Genomic DNA, 24491 nt, shown 5'->3' with positions numbered 1-24491 from the left:
TAATTATGTTTAAAATAAATGGCCGTACTTTTCTGTATCCATTCTAAACCAACATTTTTCTGTTTATTGAAATTTTTTCATTTGGTTATTTCATATGTTTGAATATTGAAAATAAGTATCTAGCTCTAAGGTTTTTTCCTTTAATTTTCTAATGGTGAGAGTCTAAATATGATAATGAAAATAAATGGTGAATGGGAATCAAGATATCTAGGTTCTTGTCCTAGACTTGGCACTGCCAAACTAGAGCATATTTCTCTGAGATTCAACTTCTTTTATCTCAAATAACAGGGTAAAAGAAAATGACTTTTAAGGCCTCATGCAGTGATTATGAGAATTAGTTTTCCAAAGTTCATACGTATATTGAATTATAAGGAAAAGAGAGTAACAAAAAAGTAGCTGTACCTATAAAATACACTAAGGGAGAAAAGATATACCTGCAATTTCTTCTAAAGTGTTGGCATGCATGTCCAGCAACACAGTTCCATTCAGAATACAACTTCTCAACTCAAACAAGCTGTGCAATGAAAGAGTAGCCACATAAGGCTTGCTCCACCTTTCTCCTCCATCTTCCACATCTTCTTCAAACTTCAACCACCTACACAAACAAATATTATCAGCACAGTTTATATTATATTGTAGGTGAATGATTCTTTATCCCAAAAATAAAAGGTTGAAATAGAAAAATAGCCATATTGTGTCTTGGTTTGTAGGTTTTGGAAGTATATAAAAGCTAGTCTAAGCCATTTGGCTTATTTCATTTTAATTCCATTTAACTCATATTCTTTTTGCAATTAAAAAAATAATTGAAAAAAAGGAAAACTCATGTTATTTTGTTAACTTGTCTAACTCTGAAGAAACATTTAAATATAAGTGTTTAACCAGTGGTCACAGCAAATCTTATGTAGCACTAATAAAGAGTGTATACTTCATGGAAAGTTAATGGTAATTGAAAAAAGAAAATGAAAGAATACTTATTTTTCCTTAGTGGGAGGTCTTAAACCTGAATATTTTAGTCTCTCGATAATTTTCTTATAAGATCTTGAGGGAGGCTAGCATAATTTGGGGCCTGTTGTATAGGAAAAATCCTTGTTAGGCTTGCTTGGATGAAAGCTAGTGATAGCAGTAACTTCCTAGGGACTGAATATGTGAGAATTGAGCTCAGACCCCATCCCTGGGTGTTTCTGCCAGGATGGATAATCAGAGAAGAAACTTGATGTCATGATGTCAAACAGGAGACCACTGTCTTCTTGGACTGAAATTAATAGTAATACCTAGATTGTCTATAAGCAAGATAAATGGAACAGATAAAGAGAAACCAATGATTTTATTGCTCTGGCGCAAGCCACTTAATTCTTATCCGTTTAGGATTTTGGTCTCTAATCCTAATAGATGACAAATTTAGTTTCACCATTTCTAATGAACCTTAGCCTAAATCTTGCCTACATCCATCTCCACCATTTCCCTCATTCCTTTTCTCCTTAGTCATTTTTGACCACAATTTCTCTCTCCAAGCAATATCATTCAAATCCTCTATATGATATTACTATTTTGTGTAATAAAATGATCCAACTTCAACACACAACAAATATGTGGGAGTAACTAGTTAGGGAATCAAGTGGATTAGCCAAAAGTAAATAACCAAAAGAGCCAGTCAGAATGGTTAATGTGAAAGTAAATATGATTTTAATAAATATAAAGTACTATTTCTTGTCAGATATGAGACTAAGGCCATAGTCACATTATGATTTCAATATCACAAAGGAGCAACCTCTTGGCAAACATTTTAATGGAATAGTATTATATAAAGTGTCTTCGACTAGTTGAGAATAAAAAGAAATTTATATTTTTTCTATACAGCTAAACCACCATGTAATAAAAGGAAAGTCTTTTAACTTCTCTGGGTCAGTTTTCTCACAGGTAAAATGATGAGACAAATTAAACACATTAAATAATTTTCCAAAGATCACCTAGCCAGTGACCTTGTCAAGCCAGGATCCAACTCTAAGTTTTTTTTTTAATTTTGTTTTTCTCCAGAGTCTGTGCCCATTTCCCACCATAATACAATACTTTGAATTGAATTTATAGTCCTTTTCAGTTCAAAGATCTTATGCTAATGCTTATAGCAGAAACAACTGATTTAACATTTAATTTTCATCCATGTCTGGAGCCAATCTTAAGTTGCAAAATGTTCTTTGTTCTCACTTTTTCTTTTATATTATTCCAATTTGTTTTCTTTATTGCCTACTATGCTAGATAAAAATAGATGGTTTTCCTTTGTGAATAAGACTCAAACATACTATTCTGTGGAAGGGCTATAATGAAACTTTCCATAAGGAAGTGGCATCAGGGGAGTGGATACAACTTTTATTAAATCTCCTAATTAAATTATAATCTACTGACATATGCTGTGGATTTCAGATAAAAAGAGCAAAAGGAAGGGAGACTATATAATAGCATGTATGCTGGTGTTATTTTGACTGAAGAACTTTGTTAAATTGGAAATTTACTTTCTAGTCTATTTGGCGGTAAAGGAAACCTACAGTTTTAAAAGGGTGTAATGCTATTTAAGGAAATACAGGTTTTTCTCTATGGAAAATGTCCTCAATTAAGGTTTCTAGAACTATGGTACTTTCTGTCATCCCTGTTTATAAAATTGATTCTGAAATGTTGTAACAGTGAGGCGATGGGTAACAGCGAGATGATGTCTCTACAGGAAATAAAAAATGTTAACCAGGTGTGGAAGTGCATGCCTGTAGTCCCAGCTGCTCAGAAGGCTAAGATGGCAGGATTGCTTGAGCCCAGGAGATCGAGGCTGCAGTGAGCCATGATAATGCCACTACACTCTAGCTTGGGTGATAGAGTGAGATCCTGCCTCAAAAGAACAAATAAATTAATTAAATTGAATGTAATCTCCAAAAATTATACTCAAGTACAAAATCCTGAAAAGTTTTCGTACATTACTAAAAAATCATATTGTTTCTTAACTACTTAAGTGTAACTCTATAAACTTACCCATACAATAATATTGTTTGTAAGCTGTAATAACATTAATAACAAATTCACTTTTAAAATACTCCTGGGCCTCCTGATCTATATAGAATGATAAAACCCTTTCTTATAATAAAATTTATAGTTAAAATTTACTTCTGGATAACAGTGAAGATGACTAAATAAGTGACAAAGCATCTAAATCATTTCATCTTGGCTCCTTTGAAAGTAAAATTTTAAATTTTAAGAATGCTAAAAAGGGGTTGCTGTTTTTATTTCAGAAAAAAATGACTTTAAACCAAAAACATTCAAAAAGTAGAAAGAAGAGGATTACATAAAAATAAAGTGTTCAATTAAACAAGAAGACTTAACCATCCTAAATATATATGCACCCAATACTGGAACACCTAGATTCATAAAACAAGTTCTCAGAGACTTATGAAGAGATTTAGATAATGGCAATATAATCGTGGAAGACTTCAACACCCTACTGATGGTATTGGACAGATCACTGAGGCAGAATACTAACAAGAGATATTTGGGACCTAAACTTAACACTTGACCAAATGAACCTAACAGACATCTACAGAACACTCCACCCAACAAAAACAGAATATACATTATTTTCATCTGCACATGGCACATATTCTAAAATTGGCCACATACTTAGCCATAAAGCAATTCTCAACAAATTAAAAAAAACCAAAATCATACCAAACATACTCTCAGAACACAACGCAATAAAAATATAAATCAATATCAAGAAGATCTCTCAAAACCACACAATTACATGGAAACTAAACAACCTGCTCCTGAATGATTTGGGTAAACAATGAAGTAAAGGTAGAAACCAAGAAATTCCTTGAAACTAATGAAAACAAAGATACAACATACTAGAATCTCTGGGACACAGCAAAAGCAGTGCTGAGAGGAAAGTTTATACTGCTAAATGTCGACATAAAAAAAAAACTTACATCTGAAGTTAACAACCTAACATTACACTTGAAGGAATTTGAAAAACAAAAGCCAACCAATCCCAAATATAACAGAAGAAAAGAAATAACCAAAATATAGCTGAACAGAATAAAATGGAGATGAGAAAAATCACACAAAAGATCAACAAAACCAAGACTTGGCTCTTTGAAAGAATAAATAACATTGATATACTACTAGCTATACTAATTTTTTAAAAGGGAGAAGATAAAAATAAACACAATCAGAAAACAAAGGAGACATTACTACTAACCCGACAGAAACACAAAAACCCTGAGACTATTATGAACACCTCTGTGCTCACAAACTAGAAAACTAGAAGAAATGGATAAATTCCTGGGAATATACAACCGCCCAAGATTAAACCAGAAATAAATATTTTATTTTATTTTATTTTATTTTATTTTTTATTGAGACAGAGTCTTGCTCTGTCACCCAGACTGGAGTGCAGTGGCACGATCTTGGCTCACTGCAACCTCTGTTCCTCCACTCAAGTGATTCTCCTGCCTCACGTCACAAGTAGCTGGGACTACAGGCACACACCACCGTGTCTAACTAATTTTTTTGTGTTTTTAGTAGAGACAGGGTTTCGCCATTTTGGCCAAGCTGGTCTCAAATGTCTGGGCTCAAGTGATCCACCCACCTCAACCTCCCAAAGTGCTGGAATTAGAGGTGTGAGCCCTGTACCTAACCAGAAAGAAATTGAAACCATGAACACACCAATAATGAGTTCCAAACTTGAATCAGTAATAAAAAAACCTATCAACCAGAAAAAAAGCCTTGGATCAGATGGAGTCACAGCCAAATTCTACCAGATGTGTAAAGAAGAACGGATACTGAAACTATTCCAAAAAACAAGGAGGAGGGGCTCCTCTCCAATTCATTCTATAAGGACAGCATCATTCTCATACTAAAACCAGGCAGATACACAACAAAAAATCTTCAGACCAATATCCCTGATGAACATAGATGCAAAAATCCTCCATAAAATACTAGCAAAACAAATCCAGCAGCCCATCAAAAAGCTAATCCACCATGATCAAATAGGCTTTATTCCTGGGATGCAAGTTTGGTTCAACATATGCAAATCAATAAATGTTATTTATTACATAAACAGAACTAAAAACAAAAACCACATGATCATCTCAGAAGATGCAGAAAGGATTTTGATAAAATTAAACATCCCTTCATGTTCGAAACCCTCAAAAAACTAGGCATTGAAGGTGTACACCTCAAAATAATAAGTGTTATCTACAACAGACCTACAGCCAACATCATACTGAATGGGCAAAAGCTGAAAGCATTCTCCTTGAAAACTGGTACAAGACAAGTATGCCCACTCTCACCACTCTTATTCAGCATAAGTCCTGGAAGTCCTAACCAGAGAAGCAGAAAAGAATAAAAAAATAAAAGGCATCCAGATAGAGAAAGAGGAAGTCAAACCATCTCTCTTGGCAAATGATGTGATACTATACCTAGGAAACCCATAATCTCTTCCTGAGGCTCCTAGATCTGCTAAACAAGTTCATCAAAGTTTTAGGATACAAAAATCAATATGCAAATGGTATATGTTTATATACACCAATAACATTCAAGCGGAGAGCTAAATCAAGAATGCAATCCCATTCACAATAGCCATGAAAATCATAAAATACCTCGGAATACAACTAAACAGGGACGTAAAAGATCTCTGCAACAAGAATTCCAAGACACTGCTGAAATAAATCAGAGGTGACACAAACAAATGGAAAAACATTCCATGCTTGTGGATAGGAAAAAAATCAAAATTAAAATGGCATACTGCCCAAAGCAATTTACAGATTCAATGCTATTCCTATCAACCTACCAATAACATTTTTACAAAATTAGAAAAAAAGTACGCATTTTTACAAAATTAGAAAAAATTCTAAAATTCATATGGAACCAAAAAAGATCCCAAATAGCCAAAGTGATCCTGAACAAAAAGAATGAAGTTGGGGCATCACACTACCTGACTTCAAACTATACTACAAGTCTACAGTAACCAAAACAGCATGGTACCAGTATAAAAACAGACACATAGACCAATGGAACAGGTTAAAGAACCCAGAAATAGAGCCGCGTATGTAGAACAATCTGACCTTCAACAAAGCCAATAAAAATAAGCAATGAGGAAAGGACTCCCTACTCAATAAATGCTGCTGGGATAACTGGCTAGCCATATGCAGAAGACTGAAACTGGACCCCTACATTTCACCATATACAAAAGTCAACTCAAGATGAATTAAAGACTTAAATGTAAGGCCAAAAATTATAAAAACTCTAGAAGAAAATCCAGGAAATACCATTCTGGACATCAGCCAAAGAAAAGAATTCATGATGAAGATGTCAAAAGCAATTGCAACAAAAACAAAAATTGACAAATGGAATTTAATTGACCTAAAGAGCTTTTGCACAGCAAAAGAAACTATCAACAGAGTAAACAACCTACAGAGTAGGAGAAAATGTTTGTAAACTATGCATCTGACTAAGGTCTAATATCCAGAATCTTTAAGGAACTCAAATAAATCAACAAGCAAAAAACAAACAACCCTATTTAAAAAGTGGGCAAAAGACATTAACAGACACTTCTCAAAAGAAGACATACTAATACAAGTAGCAACAAGCATATGAAAAAGTGCTCAGTATCACTAATCATTGCAGAAATGTAAACCAAAACGACAATGAGATACCATCACACACCAGTCAGAATGGCTATTACTAAAAAGTCAAAAAATAACAGAAGCTGGCGAGGTTGCAGAGAAAGGGGAATGCTTATATATTGCTGGTGGGAATGTAAATTAGTTCAGCCACTGTGGAAAGCAGTCTGGACATTTCTCAAAGAACTTAAAACAGAACTATCATTCGTCCCAGCAGTCCTATTACTCAGTATATAACCAATGGAATATAAATCGTTCTACCATAGAGACACATGCACATGTATGTTCATTGCAGCACTATTCACAATAGCAAAGACATGGAATCAACCTATGTGCCTACCAGTGGTGGACTGTATAAAGAAAATGTAGTACATATACACCATGCAATAATATGCAGCTATAAAAAATGAGATAATGGCCTTTGCAGCAACATGAATGGAGCTAGAGGCCATTATCCTAAGTGAATTAATGCAGGAACAGAAAACCAAATACTGCATGTTCTTACAAGTGGGAGCTAAACATTGCATACACATGGACCACAAAGAAGGGAACAACAGACACTGAGGCCTAGTTGAGGGTGGAGAGTGGGATGATCGAAAACTACCTATTGGGTGACAAAAAATATCTATCAGGTAAGGTGGAGGAGTGGGAGGATTGAAAAACTACCTAACAGCTGACAAAATTATCTGTACACCAAACTTGTAACACACAGTTTACCCATGAAACAACCCTGCATATATACCCCTTGAACCTAAAATAAAAGTTGGAAAAAAAAAAGAATACTGATAAGATGTGGGCTCTGTGTGTTGCTCTGTGTGTGTGTGTGTGTGTGTGTGTGTGTGTATGTGTGTAGTTCTATGCATTAAAAAAAACTTTTTTGAGACATAGTCTCACTCTGTCATCCAGACTGGAGTGCAGTGGTGCAATCACAGCTCACTGCAGCCACAACCTCCTAGGCTCAGATGATCCTTCCATCTCAGCCTCCCAAGTAGCTGGGACAACATAGCCAGGTACTATGTCTGGATATTTTTTTGTATTTTTTTATAGAGATGGGGGTCTCACTATGTTACCCAGGCTGGTCTTGAACTCTTGGCCTTAAGTAATCCTCCTGCCTTAGCTGACCACCCAAAGTGCTGGGATTACAGGCATGAGCCACCATGCCCTGCCTCCATTCTATGCATTTTTATCCCATGTATAGATAGATGTAACCTCTACCACAATCAGCATATGAAGCTGTTCCATCACCACAAAAGAAATCCCTTGTGCTGCACCTTTATATTCTCAATCCTCACTCTATTTTTGTCCCCTGGAAACCACTAATCTATTCTTCATCACCATACTTTTGTCATTTTGAGGGTGTTATATAAATGGAATCATATAGTTTGCAACCTTTTGAGACTGACACTTTTTTACTAAGCATAATGCCCTTGATATACATTCAAGTTATTGTGTGTATCAGTAGTTTGTTCCTTTTTATTGCAGAGTAATATTCCATTATAAAGATGGATGTATCATTTTGTTTAATCAGTCACCCATGGGGGACATTCAGGTTGTTTGCAGGTTTTGTCATTACAAATAAATTTGCTGTGAACACTCATGCAGAGGTCTTTGTGTGACCATGTTCTCATTTCTCTGGGATGAATGCCCAAGAGTCCAATTGCTGGATCATATAGTAAATGCATGTTTAGTTTTATCAGAAACTGTCAAACTGTTTTCCATAAGTGGCTCTACCATTTTACATTCACACCAGCAATGTATGAAAGATCCAGTTTTTTCAAATGCTCACCAACATTTGTTATTATGACTATTTTTTCATTTTTATTATTCTATTAGGTATGCAGTAATATCTCAGAGCAGTTCTAATTTGCATTTTCCTAATGACTAATGATACTGAACATTTTTCCATGTGCTATCTGCCATATGTATCTCTTCTTTGGTAAAATGTCTGTTTGTGCCTTTTGCCCACTTTTCTAGTTGATTTATTTTCATACTGTTGAACTTTGAGAGTTCTTTATATGTTCTACATATAACACTTTTGTTGAATATCTGGTTTACAAATACTTTCTGTCTGTAGCTTGCCTTTTCATCCACTTAACAGAATCTTTCACAGCACAAACATTTTAATTTTGGTAAAGTTCAATCTATAAATATTTCCTTTTACGAATTGCGCTTTTGGTGTTATGTCTAAAAACTTGCCACCTAGCCCTAGGTCCTGAAGATTTTATCTTATATTTTCTTCTAAAAATTTCATGGCTTTATGTTTCAAATTTAAATCTATAAACTGTTTTGAATTAATTTTTATGTACATGGTGAGGTTTTTATCAAGGCTAATTTTTTGCCTGTAGGTGTCTAATTCCTCCAACATTATTTTTCAAAAAGATTATTTTTCCTTCATTTAATAGTTTTTGTCTTTTGTCAAAAATCAGTAAGCTTTACTTGTGCTGGTCTATTTCTTAGTTCTCTATTCCGTTCCAGTGATTTATGTGTCTGAAATGACATTTTAAAAAATCCAATTATTCTTCCTTCCTTTAGAATAATTTTCTTCAAGTTGAGGGCTTAATTCTCTGAGAAAAGAATGGAGTTCTTTTCAGAGAGTTTGGAACTTCAGGGAGTTCCAAACAGTTTGTTAGTTAAGATGACCAAATATAAGTTATATGCATGGATGGTTTGATGTACCCATAGGTTTTATGAGTATTATAGGAGGAGGCAGAAGGTACTTTCCATAAAAAGGTGCCCACATGTTACAAATATCAAGTTACTAAAGATACTAAACATTTCAAGATTCAGTGCTCTATGCCAGCTCCAGAATGATGCCAATTCTTTAAGAGATATTTAAATGAATATTGTTAAAGAGACTATTAAAAATAATACATACACATAAATACATAACTATATCTCTCTTTTCTGTTCTTTTAAATCCCATTTCATTCTTCAAAGATAGACATGAACAGATCTGGGAACACACCAGACACTGTTTCAAGATTTGTAATCACTGAATATACTGTCAGTTGCAAAATGCCTGATTGCAGTTAATGACCTAAAGTGCTACAATTTGTTCCAGTTTTCAAATAAACTCTGCTGACATTTGTTTGAATAGCAAACCAAAGCAAACAAGAGTTTCAAAGCATGAATGAGATGTGATGGATAACGCTAAAAAATAAATAAATAAAACTGTTGGCCAATTGCACGACCTTTTCTGTCGGGGGAGAGGGGCGGATTTAAACCCTGAGAAGATTATTTTCATTTCCTTCAGTATGTCTGGATCTGTTTTCATCCAAGATTAGCACATTGGAGTCTCTTTCCACTAAGCAACATTAAATAGGTGTTTCATGAATTCTTTGAGGATTAAGTTTATTATAATCTCCTCTACAATACTCATATTAAAATATACAGAATAAAATTATTCTGCCAATTAGGTGCTTCTAGAGAAGGTTTTTTCTAGAGAACTTAACTCTTTCTGGGTGTTCTATTCTCACTAACTCAGTTTAACTTTTCTAAGATTTTTAATCCTCTGATTCTACCCAAACAAAAAAAGAGTAAGTCTATCATCCAAAAGGAGTTATTATATCATCCAAAATTATAGCCTTCAGGGAAATAATGGATGTCTCAAGAAAAAAACATCCTCTTTTAGGATAGTTGGGGGACATGGCTGGGGTGGAGCTACAGAGTAACATGTAATCAAAGAATACCTATAGTCATCTTAAGGGGAAATGAAATGCATCCAAACCTAGTATTTATAGACATTAACTGTTCTTAATCCATATTATTTTCACACCTGTTCTTAATCCACATTATTTTCCAGTAAAAAATCCAGATGACTTAAACCATTACTAATTTTGAATATCAAATGCCTTCACAGCATCAATAAAATTGTTTTGATGTAATAATCCTTTTCTATTCTGCCATGTATGTATCAGAAGCCTAACTGCTACCCCCTGCTTTGCCTCTTATGAGTTTATTGTGGGAAGCTTTTATAAAGGGTAACTACAGTGAGCCAAACATGTTGTTGCCACAATTGCACAGCTGTGGTAGCTTTGCTCACTTTTCTGTTAATAACATTAGATGTTATTTATAAGCAGGACATTGTAATTGTGTTGATTTCATTAGTCTCTTCATATGGCTTCTTTTAGGGTTTTTAAAAGTGAACAGCTGGTTTTTATAAACATTTATTAAATAATTATGATTCAAAAATTTAGCTTCAAAATCTAAAACTTTGCTTAAGTTTTACTTGGCAATGACAGTGGGCATAAATTATGCAAGATGTGATATGTGACAGGTGGAATGAGCTGATAAAATATCCTTTTTGTTTCTGCTGTGAGGGTAGAAAATTATTAATCCCATCTGGAATACTAATCAAAAGAAAGAAGTGCTTTAAATGGTGATGCTAATGATTTTCTAGAATTAAATTGCATGTGAAAAATCAGATGGAGTCATGAATTAACAAAAATTAGCGTTTTTAGATGAATTAAGGCAATCAGAACAAAATTACTTCTGCCACTTTAAAACCTGTTACTTTTTGAAATCCTCAATAAATATGTTCTGCCCTTCCCTGAATCATTGTGTCTCAGTTAAAATTCATCTACCCTCCCCTTCAATATGTGTTATTATTTTCATTGCTCATCAGATGTCTCCCTGAAGCTCAAACAGCTATACCATGCATTAGATTCTAGAAGCTTGGCTACGAACATAGGTCCATCTAATAATATTAGAGAATGTGAATAATTAAATGGATTATCTTTTTATTCTTTACAAATCAACAGCAATATATTTTGGTGGTTTAGGACAAACATGTTATTGAGTTAAGCCATTAGAGCATAACAAAAACCTACCTGCTCAACTGTAACAAAGTGAGAGTGCTATATTCTAGTATCGCTTCTGCAATCTCCTAGCTTTATGAGAGTGGGCAAGTTACAAGAAATTATTGGTTAAAATGAATGGGTCACTGTTTGATCTGTAAGATGAAAAATCACCAACCACTATAAGAATAAGTGAGTTACTCTTGCCCAAATATATATTCCAATTTTACTTTTCAGCTCTATTATGTAGTATGAGGGTAAAGAAGGAACTCTAAAAGAAATGCTTCAAAAAAATACTTCTTAGCAATAGGTTAAAGAGACTCTAACTAACCAGAGCTGTCTAGTCACCACAATCACCAGATCTTCCTTCAAGTCATGCAGGAACATCTGTTCCTTGTAACTTGTGGCAGACAGATGCTTCTGGTCTTAAACAGGGAGGGAGGCACTTTAACTTCCTTATCAAAATCATAAAAAAGCATTATATCACTAATCTGTAGAAAAAATGATCTTATATTCCCTTTCTGTCACCAAATAAAAAAGATGAGCACATGTATTACATATTTCTAAAACTACCACGTAGTTTTTGATGCAGTTGGGACAAAAAGTAAGGTAGAATTCTCTTAATCTTAATATGTACCAGGTTACATAAAAACTATTTTAAATTTAAGTCTATATTTAAAATATTACAATACAAAACATTATGAGGAAACTTATGTAAATTATTTTATTAAAAAGGTTAGTTCATACTGAATAACATGCCACCAATTTAAAGTGTTCCAAAAGGCAAATAAAGAAAATGATGAATGATTTGACATAAAACAAATAAAGGAAATGAATAGTTTGTTCACATGAAAAAAATAAAAACATAAAAACATATGAAAAGATGTTGAACCTCACTAATAATTTGAATAATCAAATGAAAACAATGAGATTTATGTTTTATTTATAAAACTGGAAAAGACATTTTAAGCAGTTTGATAATTTACTGTGAAACGATGTGGAGGAAATAAGCACTCTCATACACTGTTGATAGAAGTGTAAATTACAAAAACATTTTATGAAGGTAAGTTTACAGTATTTATCAAAGTAAAAAATGTCTGCTCTCTTTGCTACATATGTTGCCATTGTTAGAAATTCACTTTACAGAAATACCTACAAAATAATGACAAAATATTTGTGTGAGCAATCATTGCAGTGGTTTTTATGGAAAAAAATAAACAACCTAAATGTCTATCAAGACTAACTGATAAATAAATAAATGAAAGTTCATCCATATAATTGAATGCAATGCAATCATCGAATAGATGATATAAATTTGAACTGCTGATATGGAAAATGTTCCAAATATATTAAGTGAAAAAGATAAGATATGAACACTGTATATTATATAATCCCTATTGTGTAAATTTAAAAGGGCATATATTTACACGCAGATTTCGCTATTAAATTTGGGGGGAAAGATGCACAAAAAAGATTAACAGTGATTACTTTTGAAAAGAGATACTCTGAATAAGCATAGAGAAGTACTTTTACTTTTCTGCCATCCTATACCTTGTGAATTTTAAATACTGGCAGTTATTGGTTTTATTTACTTTAAAATGTTAATAAGGATAAACTAGTTGATAGCCATTTTGGTTGTCTCGTTTTCAGTATTTTTTAAATAAAGGAGAGCTGTAAAGACCACTGAAAATATATCAAACAAGAATTAACTGGGCCAGTGTTATTCACAACATTCATTTTCATAATTGAGCATTTATTTCTACACTGAGTAAAGTCAATGAATAAATGCAGCTACAAGTTTAACATGATCCAATGGAATTACTGTGGCTTTCAGACAGCAATTGCAATCTGAGGACCACTAATAAATATGCTTAAGATAAAGACTTTCTAACAATAAAGCTGTCCTACAATGGAAGAGATAGCCTAACAAAACAATAAAACCTGTGTCGGCAGGGGCATGGTGGCTCACACCTGCAATCCCAGCACTTCGGGAGGCTGAGGCAGGTAGATGACTTGAGGTCAGGAGTTCGAGACCAGCCTGGCCAACATGATGAAACCCTGTCTCTACTAAAAATACAAAAATTAGCTGGGTGCGGTGGCAGACGCCTGTGGTCCCAGCTACTAGGGAGGCTGGGGCAGGAGAATCGCTTGAACCAGGGAGGCGGAGGTTGCAATGAGCCAAGATCTCGCCACTGCACTCCAGCCTGGGGGACAGAGTGAGACTCTGTCTCAGACAAATAAATAAATAAATAAATAAATAAATAAACACTAAACCTGTGTCAATGATATATTTAAGCACGTCCTGCTATCTCTGCCTAGAATACTATCCCCTCTGCTTTTCCGCCTAGCTAACTCCAACCCAACTCACAAGAGCTAGCTCAAGAATCACCTTCTCCAGGGAAGCTACCCTGATCCTCTCTTTCACCTTGTGGTTTAGATAACTGCCACTCAAAGTTTGGTTCTCAAACCCAAAACCTTTTACACGACATCCTCATGGTCTGACTCTATGCCTGAGGCCTACTAAGTCTACATTTTAAACAACATTCCAGGGAATTGGTAGTCACATTAAAATTTGTGAAACAGTGGGTAAATGACAACCCTGGGTGTGCCCACAGTTTCTTGTGCACACCTGTATCACAGCTTTCATTATACAGCATTTACAACTTTGTTTTCTTGTCTAAATTAGACTGCAAGATCCCTAAGGCAAGATCTAAGATTTTTGTTGTTGTGCCATATCAATTGCACCTGGCACATAATGGACACTCTACAAATGTTTGTTAACTGAGCAAATCAGAAAGGATGAATGAAAAGTAAACACAAAATTTAATTCCAACTTTACAGAACTCTATCAATCATATAGCAATGTAAAAATCTTAATTACAAATGATAGGAAAAGTGACTTTAAAAGATATTTTAAAAAACCACTATGCTTAAATGTATGCATATCCTAGAAACATATTACAAATTATTTTTATCCTCATGAAAGAGCACATGAAATCCAGGACTATACATAAAGCATCTTATCATAATATTTTCCCTTTCTTTTAAAAAAAGCCCACTTTCAAGTTATCATATAATATCATAAATTTAGGTGCAAGCCAGCAGCTGAAAAAATAGAAATAAGCTACTTTTAGATTTCTTTTGTTTTGTTGATGACACACAAATTATGTTACTGTTTATCTTTAAGACTGCAGCTGTTGCTGGCTCTGCATCACCGTTTACTGTAATTACTGCCTTCAGATTTCTTTCTGACCCATATCCCGTTATAGGATATGCTCAGGCTAGATGAGCAGCTTCTAAAATCAGCAGCAATCATGGATGTTTGCAAAATTGTTGCATTAGAAATCTTTTTCTAGTAACATGAAAATTCTTTAGTATACCTTCACCCTTTAACAAAAATCCTCACCTGGCTGTTTCTCGCCACTCAGCATCCTCACCTTCACGCCAACAAATCTCATCCAGTTCTGTGAAAAGGTCATGAGGAATGTGTTCCTCGTCATCATCCTCGGTTCCAAGAATAAACTGTACCCTCTGTGATGGGGTGTCTAAAAAATCAGAGACATGTATTACCGTGAACATGTATTACCATGACCCTGAGCTTAAAATGTCCCAGTCACTGCATTCAACACCACCCCAAGCTCACATCTCCCCTGCTCCCCACTGCAACACTCATCCAAATCAAACTCAGGAACTAAAACCAAATTGATCATTACATGAAGTCCAGTATAATTTGGGAAAATAAATATGTAAAATGTATTATATTAATGTATACATATAATAAATAATAAACAAAATATGATTATTATTTTGGATTATTTTTAACACTCATGGAAACTATTTCTATTTCTCAGACACATATACTCATTTTCTCTCATAATATATGGTATATTTTATGGGTAATATTCAGAAGAGTAGATTATGATAAAATTCATTTATACTAAAACTATGCAGAATGTTATTCACCAAAAAAACTCCCTTGTGATCCTCCTTTGTAGTCATTCCTACCTCCCTTTTGTAGCCCCCAGCAACCACTGATCTGTTCTCTGCTGCTAGCTTTGCCTTTGCAAAATGTCATGTAAGTGGAAACACAGCATATAACCTTTTGAGACTGGCTTTATTCACTTAGCAAATGCCTTTGAGATTTTGAGATTTATCTGTCATTGTGTGTATTAGTAGTTCATTCTTTTTCATAGCTGAGTAACAGTCCATTGTAGGAATGTACCACTCTTGGCTTATGCATTCACCTGCTGGAGGATATTTGGGCTTCTAGTGCTTGGCCCAATTATAAATACAACTGCTATAAGTATTCTTGTGTAGGCTTTGTTATAAACATAAATTTTATTTCTCTAGGGTAAATACCTAAAAGTGGGATTGCTAGTCATATGATAAGTTTACATTCAGCTTTATAAGACACTGCCAAACTGCTTTCCAGAATGGCTGTACCATTTTGCATTCCCAGGAGCAATGCAAGAGAGTTGCAGTTGTTCTGAATCTTCACCAGCACTTGGTATTATCAGTTGTTTTGTAGCCATTCTATGTAGTGGTATTTCATTGTGGTGTTACTTTACATTTCTATAATGGCTATTGTTGACAATTTTTCCTGAGTTTATTTGACATCCATATTTATTCTCTGGCAAAGTGTTTATGAAAACATTTTGCTTATTTTTATTGGGTTGTCTGTTCCTTACTGTCCAGTTTTGAGACTTCTTTATGCATTCTGGATACATGACATTTTTTGAACATATGATTTGCAACATTTGTCTTTTCTCCCCATTTATAGTTTGACTTTATATTCTTTTAGCAGTGTCTTTCACTGAGGAAAAATTTTAAATTTTGATAAATTCTAATTTTTGTGTGTGTGTTATAGATTATGTTTTGGTATCAAATTTGAAAACTCTCTGCCTAAAGGTCACAAAGATTTTCTTTTATGTTTTCTTCTAAAGTTTTGTATATTTTACATCTTGGAGCTATGGTCCATTTTGAGTTAATTTTGGCATAAGATATGAAATTTAATTCAAGGTTTTATTTTTTGCATATGGATGTTAAATTGTTCCAATATCATACCATTTATGGAAAAGACCCAAATAAAAGACACAGAAAAAGTATATTCTTCATGGTTTGTGCCTCTTTCAAAAATCAATTAGTTATATTTGTTTGGACTGTTTTTCTGGACTTTATAAAATGTTCCATTGATCTAGGCCTATATTTCAGTCAGTCCAGGATACTATAACAAAATACCATAGACTGAGTGGCTTATAAACAACAGAAATTTATTTCTTGCAGTTCTGAAGCCTGGATGTCTGAAATCAGGTTGCCAGCATGGTTAGGTTCTAGTGAAGGACTTATTCTGGGTTGCAAACTGCTGTTTTCTCCTTGTAATATCACGTGGTAGAAAAGGCTAAGAGAGCTCTCTGAGGTTCATTTTATAAGGGCACTAATCCCAATCATAAGGGCTTCACCCTCATGACCTAATTTCACCCCAAAGGCCCAATCTCCTAATACCATCGTATTGGGGTTAGAATATCAACAAATGAGTTTTGGGGGAACACAAACATTTAGTTCATTGCTTTTTCTGTTCCTTTGACAATACCACATTTTTTTGATTACTGTAGCTTTAGAGTAATTCTTAAAGTCAGATGGTATGAGTCTCCCAACTTTGCTCTTCTTTTTCAAAACTGTTTGGCTATTCTAATCTTTTTGCCTTTCAATATACATTTTAGAACAAGTTTTTCTGTATCTACAAAATTCCTGCTTGGAATTTGATTGATATTGCACTAAATCTATGGATCAATTTAGGGAGAATAGTATCTTAACTGTATAGATTTTTCCAGTCCATGGAAACTATGTGTATCTTCATTTATTTAGGTCTTCTTTCATTTCAAAATATTTATTTTATCAGGTTTTATAATTTCCAGAACACAGATCTTCTACCTGCTTCGTTAAATTTATATCTAGATATTTCATTTCTTGAGGCTATTATATTTTTTAATTTGTTTCCAATTTTTAATGCTAGTGTAGAGAAATGTGATTTATTTTAATGTGACCTTGTATCCTTCAACCTTATTAAACTTACTTATTATTTCTAATTTTTTTTGTAGGTTCCATGGAATTTTCCAGGTAGATGATCATGTATATGTGAATATGAACCATTTTATTTTTTCCTTTCCAAACTCTTTCTCTCTTTATTTATTTATTTATTATTATACCAGCTAGAATTCCAGTACAATATTAACTGGCAGTGGTGAGAGTGGCCATGCTTACTTTGTTCCCGGTCATAGGGGAAAAACAGTCTTTCATGAGTAAGTATGATGTCAATTTCCCTTAGTCTGAGAATGCCTTTATTTAACCTTCATGCCTAAAGGATATGTCACTGGGTATAGAATCCTGGACTAAATGTTCTCTCAGCATTCTCAAATGCTGTTCCATTTCCTTTTAGCCTTCATGTTTCTTAATGAGAAATCTGCAATCATTGGGATCATTGTTCCATTTTTCTCTGGCTACTATTAGAATCTTTTCTTTGTTTTTAGTTTTCAGAAGCTTAGTTAAGATACTTTTTAATAATTTTGGGATTTGGGGTTTTGTTTTGGTGTTTGTTTGTTTATTTTAGCATTTATCCTGTGGGAACCTGAGCTTCTTGAGTGTGTAAGTTTATGGGGTTTTTTTTCCAGGAATTTTCTTTCTTTCTATTCTTTTCTTTTCTTTTCTTTCTTTCCTTTCTTTCTTTCCTTTCTTTTCTTTCTTTCTTTCTTTCTTTCTCTTTCTTTCTTTCTTTCTTTCTTTCTTTATTTCTGTCTCTCTCTCTCTCTCTCTCTTTCTTTTCTTTCTTTCTTCACTCTATCACACAGACTGGAGTGCAGTGGTGTGATCTCTGGTCACTGCAACCTCTGCCTCCCAGGTTCAAATGATTCTCCTGCCTCAGCCTCCCAAGTAGCTGGGATTACAGGCATGCACCACCACACCCAGCTAATTTTTGTATTTTTAGTAGAGATGGGGTTTTGCCATGTTGGCCAGGCTGGTCTCAAACTCCTGACCTCAAGTGATCTGCCCGCCTCAGCTTCCCGAAGTGCTGGGATTACAGGCATGAGCCACCACACCTGTCTTCAATTATGTCTTCCATAGTTTTCTGTTTGTCTGTTTGCTTCATATTCTTTCTCTTCTGCTTCTGATATACTGACAGCAGAATCAACTGAGAACGGTCATCAACAATAGCCACAGCTTGTTTTGACATCACCTTTTCTCTAATTTTCCCATAAATACGCCATCAGTCACTGATAAATCTAACCAATACATGCTGGAAACAAATTCATCCACTTTGTCTCATACATGTCTTTACTTAAGGTTACTATCAACAGGACTCAAAGCAGAAGGATGGGACCAATCTACAGTATATACCTCAACCACACTGCCGATGTATTCAGCTGCTGAACGCAACCAACTGAATAAATCCCCCAAACCATAAAAGTTTCCTTTACAAAGCCATGTGACTTTCTCCTTAAGTTTCTATATTAACCTTTCCACTTGGCCGGAGGCATTAGATCAGGTACAGCAAGATGTATAAGCAATTGCACAGTCTCTTCCTTGGACCACAAGGAGGTAGCCGAGGGCAATCCTATCATCCATAAAAACCTTAGTCCAGGAACTGAGGCTAAAGAAGACTGGAATTGTATCATTAATCTTTTAGATTAAATTCAGGGGCAAATGTCTTAGCAATTTTTCTAATTTGATGATTACCATTGTAGGGATAACTGCCTGTAGGGCACACAAAACTAATAAGTCAATTATCCCTCCAGGAAGCTCATCCTCATAGCCAAGTGTAGATTTTGGAGTTCTCTCCAAAATCGTCTGAAGCTTACATAATCTACCGGTGGTGTTTGCTTAAACATTCAAAGGTCTCTTATGACCATCCCTGTGGTTCAAGTCACTATGTTTTTGATAGGGAGGGAAAATAATGCATGATTTGGACATAAGACATGCAGTCTTGGCCAGGCACAGTGGCTCATGACTGTAATCCCAGCACTTTGGGAGGCCAAGGTGGATGGATCACAAGATCAGGAGTTCAAGACCAGCCTGGCCAGCATGGCAAAACCTCACCTCTACTAAAAATACAAAAAATTAGCTGGGCATGGTGGCACGTGCCTGTAGTCTCAGATACTCAGGAGACTGAGGCAAAAGAATTGCTTGAACCCGGCAGGTGGGGGTTGCAGTGAGCCAAGATTACGCTATTGCTCTCCAGCCTGGGCGACAGAGCAAGACTCCATCTCAAAAAAAAAAAAAAAAAAAAAAAAGACATATAGTCTTAAGAGTGCACACAATGGCCCTAGAAAGAACATGTTATTTACAATGACTGTGACCCAAAAATGAACTGATATCAGTTAGAAGACACAGGTTGGCAATGTCTCCAACAGGGCCTCCAGGCCAGCTAGTTGGCTTTGGGGTTCTCAGTTCAGTTCAGATAATTGAGATTATCCCTGTTTTTTAGAGAAACTGCTTGGGGACAGTCAGTCCAATCTGATCTATTTATCCATGCCAGCCACTACATGGCATTCATCCATCCCATGGAATGAGTGATTGACGGTTATAGAAAGAGGGGTAAAGAAGACACCCAAAGGTGTTAATAGGTTTTTTTTTTTGTGTGTGTGTGTATGTATATGTGTGTGTGTGTGTGTGTGTGTGTGTGTGTGTGTAGGTGATAAAGGATCTTTCCTTGATGTTTCTAATATACTTCTCCTCAAGGTTAAAAGCAATGATGATCAAAATGCAGGCAGAGACATCTGATGAAGAATGTTAAGCCAGCAGGCAATTACATTTAAAGCATTTACCACAGCTTGAGAGACTCATATCAAGGACTTTTCTTTATGTGGGAGGCTCCAGGGGAAGTTCTGAAAGATCATTGATTTTACTCCTGCACCTGAAACGCAGAGTGTGTTCCATTCCGGTAGCTATAATTTCACTTTTTTTCTAACCATCCTCTATCATACCCAAACCTTTTTTTGGGAAGGGTCAGAATAAGGGAGAAAAGGGCATTTTTATAAAATTTACAGAGACTCATTATGTCCCCTACATTAGTGGTACATTTGGGCAATTGTAGGGGGTCTTGGCAAGCAATGTACTCAACTAAATGGTTACTACTCTTACAATGTAGGACCAAATGAAGCCAACAAGCATATCCAGTTAGCTATACAATAATTAAATAAAAATTCCTGAGGCCTCCCTTTAGCTGGACTACCACTTGGAGGATGTACCAATCAGGCTGGCCTGAGGTTTCTGTAATAAGAAAGAAATAACGCATTATGCCCAGAAATGGTCATGGTGGAACACTGATTTTTCAATATAAGTTTGTATAAAATCTTAACCCTTTCATCTCTATTATTATCCACATAGAGGCTGAGAGGAGATGATCTATTTCTGAAGAAGCCACATTCAGTGACCAAACCATCTTACTTATATGTGTGCACCAGAAGGAGGTGAGAGAGGCAGAGCTGGAAACTTTTTTTAATTTTTGAAGAAGCCCTTCCAACATTTAACAATACCAGATGCCCATGGATGATAGGAAATGTGGAAGGTCTATCAGATACCTTGATTATCAGCCAATTGTTGCATGGCTTTGGGGATTAAAAAGTGCATGACTCTCTGACTGTGAATGGTTCAGAAATCTGAATACATAAATAGATTAGTTTCAAGGGTCACATGGTGTGTCTAGAATAAACTAATTGGCTGTAACAGCAACAACATCCTCAGACTAGATGTGCTTGCTGCCCTACTATCAATACAACATTTATTAAGTTCTTGCCTGATTCCAACATAAGGGTTACCGAACTTTTCTAGAACTTCAGGCTGACCACAAGAATTTATCTAAATTTCTTTGTTGACCTTTTCATTCTCCAGGGGGTCACTTATGTTAGCATTACAAAACCAATCTGGGGCTGTAAGAGTGCAATACTAATTAATGCCTCATCTACAGTTTCCCCTTGATTTTGTCTCTTTCAGAGAAATCTCCATAAAAGGGCCAAAGTTATTTTACAGCAGATAGAACCCATTACAGAAAATTCCAAGACTTTCTACTGTCATCTCCAGATGGATTACAAGTTGGCATGATGGTAGGAGAGTCTGAGCAAAAAAGATATCCCAGTTTTGGCCATTCTCCTGTTACCAACATTCCATGACCCACCTCACTCATTTTCCAAGAAAATCAGCCAAATTTCTAATAATTTGCCTGGTTTCTGTACATAATAGTCATAAATTTTCCTCTCATGCTCACTGTAGGTATGTATCTCTAACATTGTTGTCTGAAAGAAAATGCGGCCAGGCCCGGTGGCTCACGCCTGTAATCCCAGCACAGCACTTTGGGAGACCGAGGCGGGCAGATCACGAGGTCAGGAGATCGAGACCATCCTGGCTAACACGGTGAAACCCCATCTCTACTAAAAACACAAAAAATTAGCCAGGCGTGGTGGCAGGCGCCTGTAATCCCAGCTACTTGGGAGGCAGAGGCAAGAGAATGGCGTGAACCTGGGAGGTGGAGCTTGCAGTAAGCTGAGATCGCACCACTGCACTCCAGCCTGGGCGACAGAATGAGACTCCGTCTGAAAAACAAAACAAAACAAAACAAAACAACAACAAAAAAAGAAAATGCAAACTTGCTCCTCTCTCCCCACCCCACAGCCCAAATGAATCTAAGTACTAATTGTTACAATAGGTGAACTTGAGACTACTGCCAGACTGTAATCTCCCTGCCTAAAGGACAGTTAAACCATATCTATTGCCTGGTTCTCCGCTTGCAACTACCTCCCCAAATCCTCCTCATTAATGAGCAATAGAGCAGAAGAATATTTATTGCTTTGCTTACTAGACAATTTGGTCCACAAGTTTGCTGCCAATACCAATGGACTTCTTTCAAAGTCTATTAATTAGCTGTGAGGTCATCATCCTTCTTTCTCCAAAAGCCATGTCTCTGTCAATATCCCTTCCTCACTGCCAACACTGCCAAGAATTGTGAAGGGTATCAGCATTTGCCCTGCCAGTTTTATGGATGCTAGCAAAAGCCATGAGACTCTTGAGTCAGAGACAAAAGACAATTTATTATGCACAGAATAGTAGTACCTAGAGTATCATCATTTGTGTTGCATTCTGAGCCCCAACTCCCACAGAAGGGTGTGCAAAGCGCCAGGAGATGCTGCACATGCAGCGGGATGTGTGACAGGGGAGAACCAAGGTAAGGAACTCAAGTCTTTCTTAATGGACAATAATCCTCACTGATTGTTGCCCCATAAGGAGACATTATCTTTACTGTATAAAGATAAAAAACCTACCCTTTGCTCCAGAGAGAGACACTATCTATATCTTCCTAGTGTGTTCACGATACAAACATACTTGTAAAGGCAGACAGGCACAAAGGCACTTAGTGCCTTTGCCCAAAAGATGTTTGGGAACATAAGAGATACATGGAGATTTGTCTCCCAACAGCCATCTTCATGTTCTGATCACTCTCAGAAAAAGAAAGAAAAATCTTTGAATTAAAAGCTTTTTGTTGAAATTGAAACTTCTTTGTGAACCTTTTCACTACCTTCCTACCTCTAAATATTCCCGATTTTATTTGCCCATTCTTCAACACATTCTTTGAGGGGGGAAAAAGAATTCTTGGGATTTTGCTTTCATTATTTCCTTTTTCATCATATTTTGTACAGATTATATGATTGTTACCTAGAAATCTTTATTAGGTTTTAAACAGAAAATCCATACTAGTCCTATATGGCAGCAAAAACTATTAGTCTAGCCAGAAAAAAATTCATTTACCTTAGAAGAAAAATATAAGATTAGGAATAAATCCAGCAAAATTATGTAGTATATTTGTGATAAAAATTATAAAACTTTATTGAATGATGACAAAGGCTTAGTCATTAAAAAAATCATGAATTCAATGTTAGTTCAGTAAAACAACTGGTATGTTTTAAACTTTTTAAAACACAAAAGAATTAGTAAATCAGTAACAAGTATAGAGCAATTACTGAAATCTATAATATTAATCATTTCATATATGAAAATTAACCAATTAATAATTTATTGAAATAATTAGGTTACATCTAAGTCATAATTGAGAGGATTTCAGAGGGCAAAGGTGAAAAATAAACACACAATGATAATATAGTGTCATATTTCTGTGTAAATAAATAGCTGTGGTAACTCTTGTCTAACTCATTAGCCTTATCTTCTGCCAGTCTTTCCCTTGCTATTACAGTCTAGGTACATTAGCCTTCTTTAAGACTCTTAAAAATATCATGCTCTTCCCTACCTCAGAATCTTGTAGCTGTCTTAGACATCTACTCTCTGCTTAAATGTAGTATACTTTGGCACACCTATCTAATCATCTTTGTAAAACAGACATATGAACACATACATATCCACGTCTAAGCATATTCATATACAAACAAATCAGGCCCCCAGCATCCTAACTTATAGCATCCTACATCTCTTGATCTACTTGTCACAATTGCAACTAATAATTAATTGTGCAATAATTGATTTTACATCTATCTCTTTGCTAGAATGGATGAAATATAAAGGCAGAAACCATGTTTGTTTTATTCACTGCTATATCCTCAGTAAATATCAAAGGTTTAACAAATATTAGTTTATTTAAAAGATGAAACTAAGAGTATTTTGTACACTTTTGGCTTTTTTTTAAATTTTATCTTGTATGAACTTTATGCATAGCTTTCTGGGTAAAGTAGGGTAATAAAATATATCTCATCAACAGGTCAGCTTGTTTGTTTCTGGTTTTTTTAAAAAAACAGAAAATAAGCTTGCTCAAAGTTTCCAGTCTTATTCTGTAACTGTAATTACAATAACAGTAAAAAAAAAAAAAAAAAAAAAAAAAAAAAAAAAAAAAAAAAACCTCACAGCTACCTTAAGAGCAGCTAGAAGTTCAGAGTAAATCCATCAATATGAAAGGTAACCTTAGCCTATTAAACTAAATATAACACTGGCATGTTATGAAAATGGATGGAAAAATCGTAAAAATGTTTAGATTAATATTTCA

At 35.1% G+C, this 24491-nt stretch overlaps 1 protein-coding gene across 10 annotated transcripts in view; it reads right to left on the bottom strand.

Moving 5' to 3' along the window:
• Positions 1–24491, bottom strand: part of SLC4A10 (solute carrier family 4 member 10) — a 370258-nt gene that overhangs the window by 130189 nt on the left and 215578 nt on the right. For all 10 annotated transcript variants that reach the window (XM_063648250.1, XM_063648248.1, XM_063648255.1 and 7 more), the window contains 2 exons: positions 14862–15000; positions 435–595 (listed from right to left, as the gene is read on the bottom strand). In XM_063648250.1, coding sequence (XP_063504320.1) covers positions 435–595; positions 14862–15000 — 300 coding nt within the window. The remainder of the gene's footprint in view (positions 1–434; positions 596–14861; positions 15001–24491) is intronic.

Source organism: Pongo pygmaeus, chromosome 11, assembly GCF_028885625.2.
Source record: "Pongo pygmaeus isolate AG05252 chromosome 11, NHGRI_mPonPyg2-v2.0_pri, whole genome shotgun sequence".
In the NCBI taxonomy this organism is placed as follows: domain Eukaryota; kingdom Metazoa; phylum Chordata; class Mammalia; order Primates; family Hominidae; genus Pongo; species Pongo pygmaeus.
Note: the sequence above shows the minus strand (reverse complement) of the source record. Positions and strands in the feature narration are given on the sequence as shown.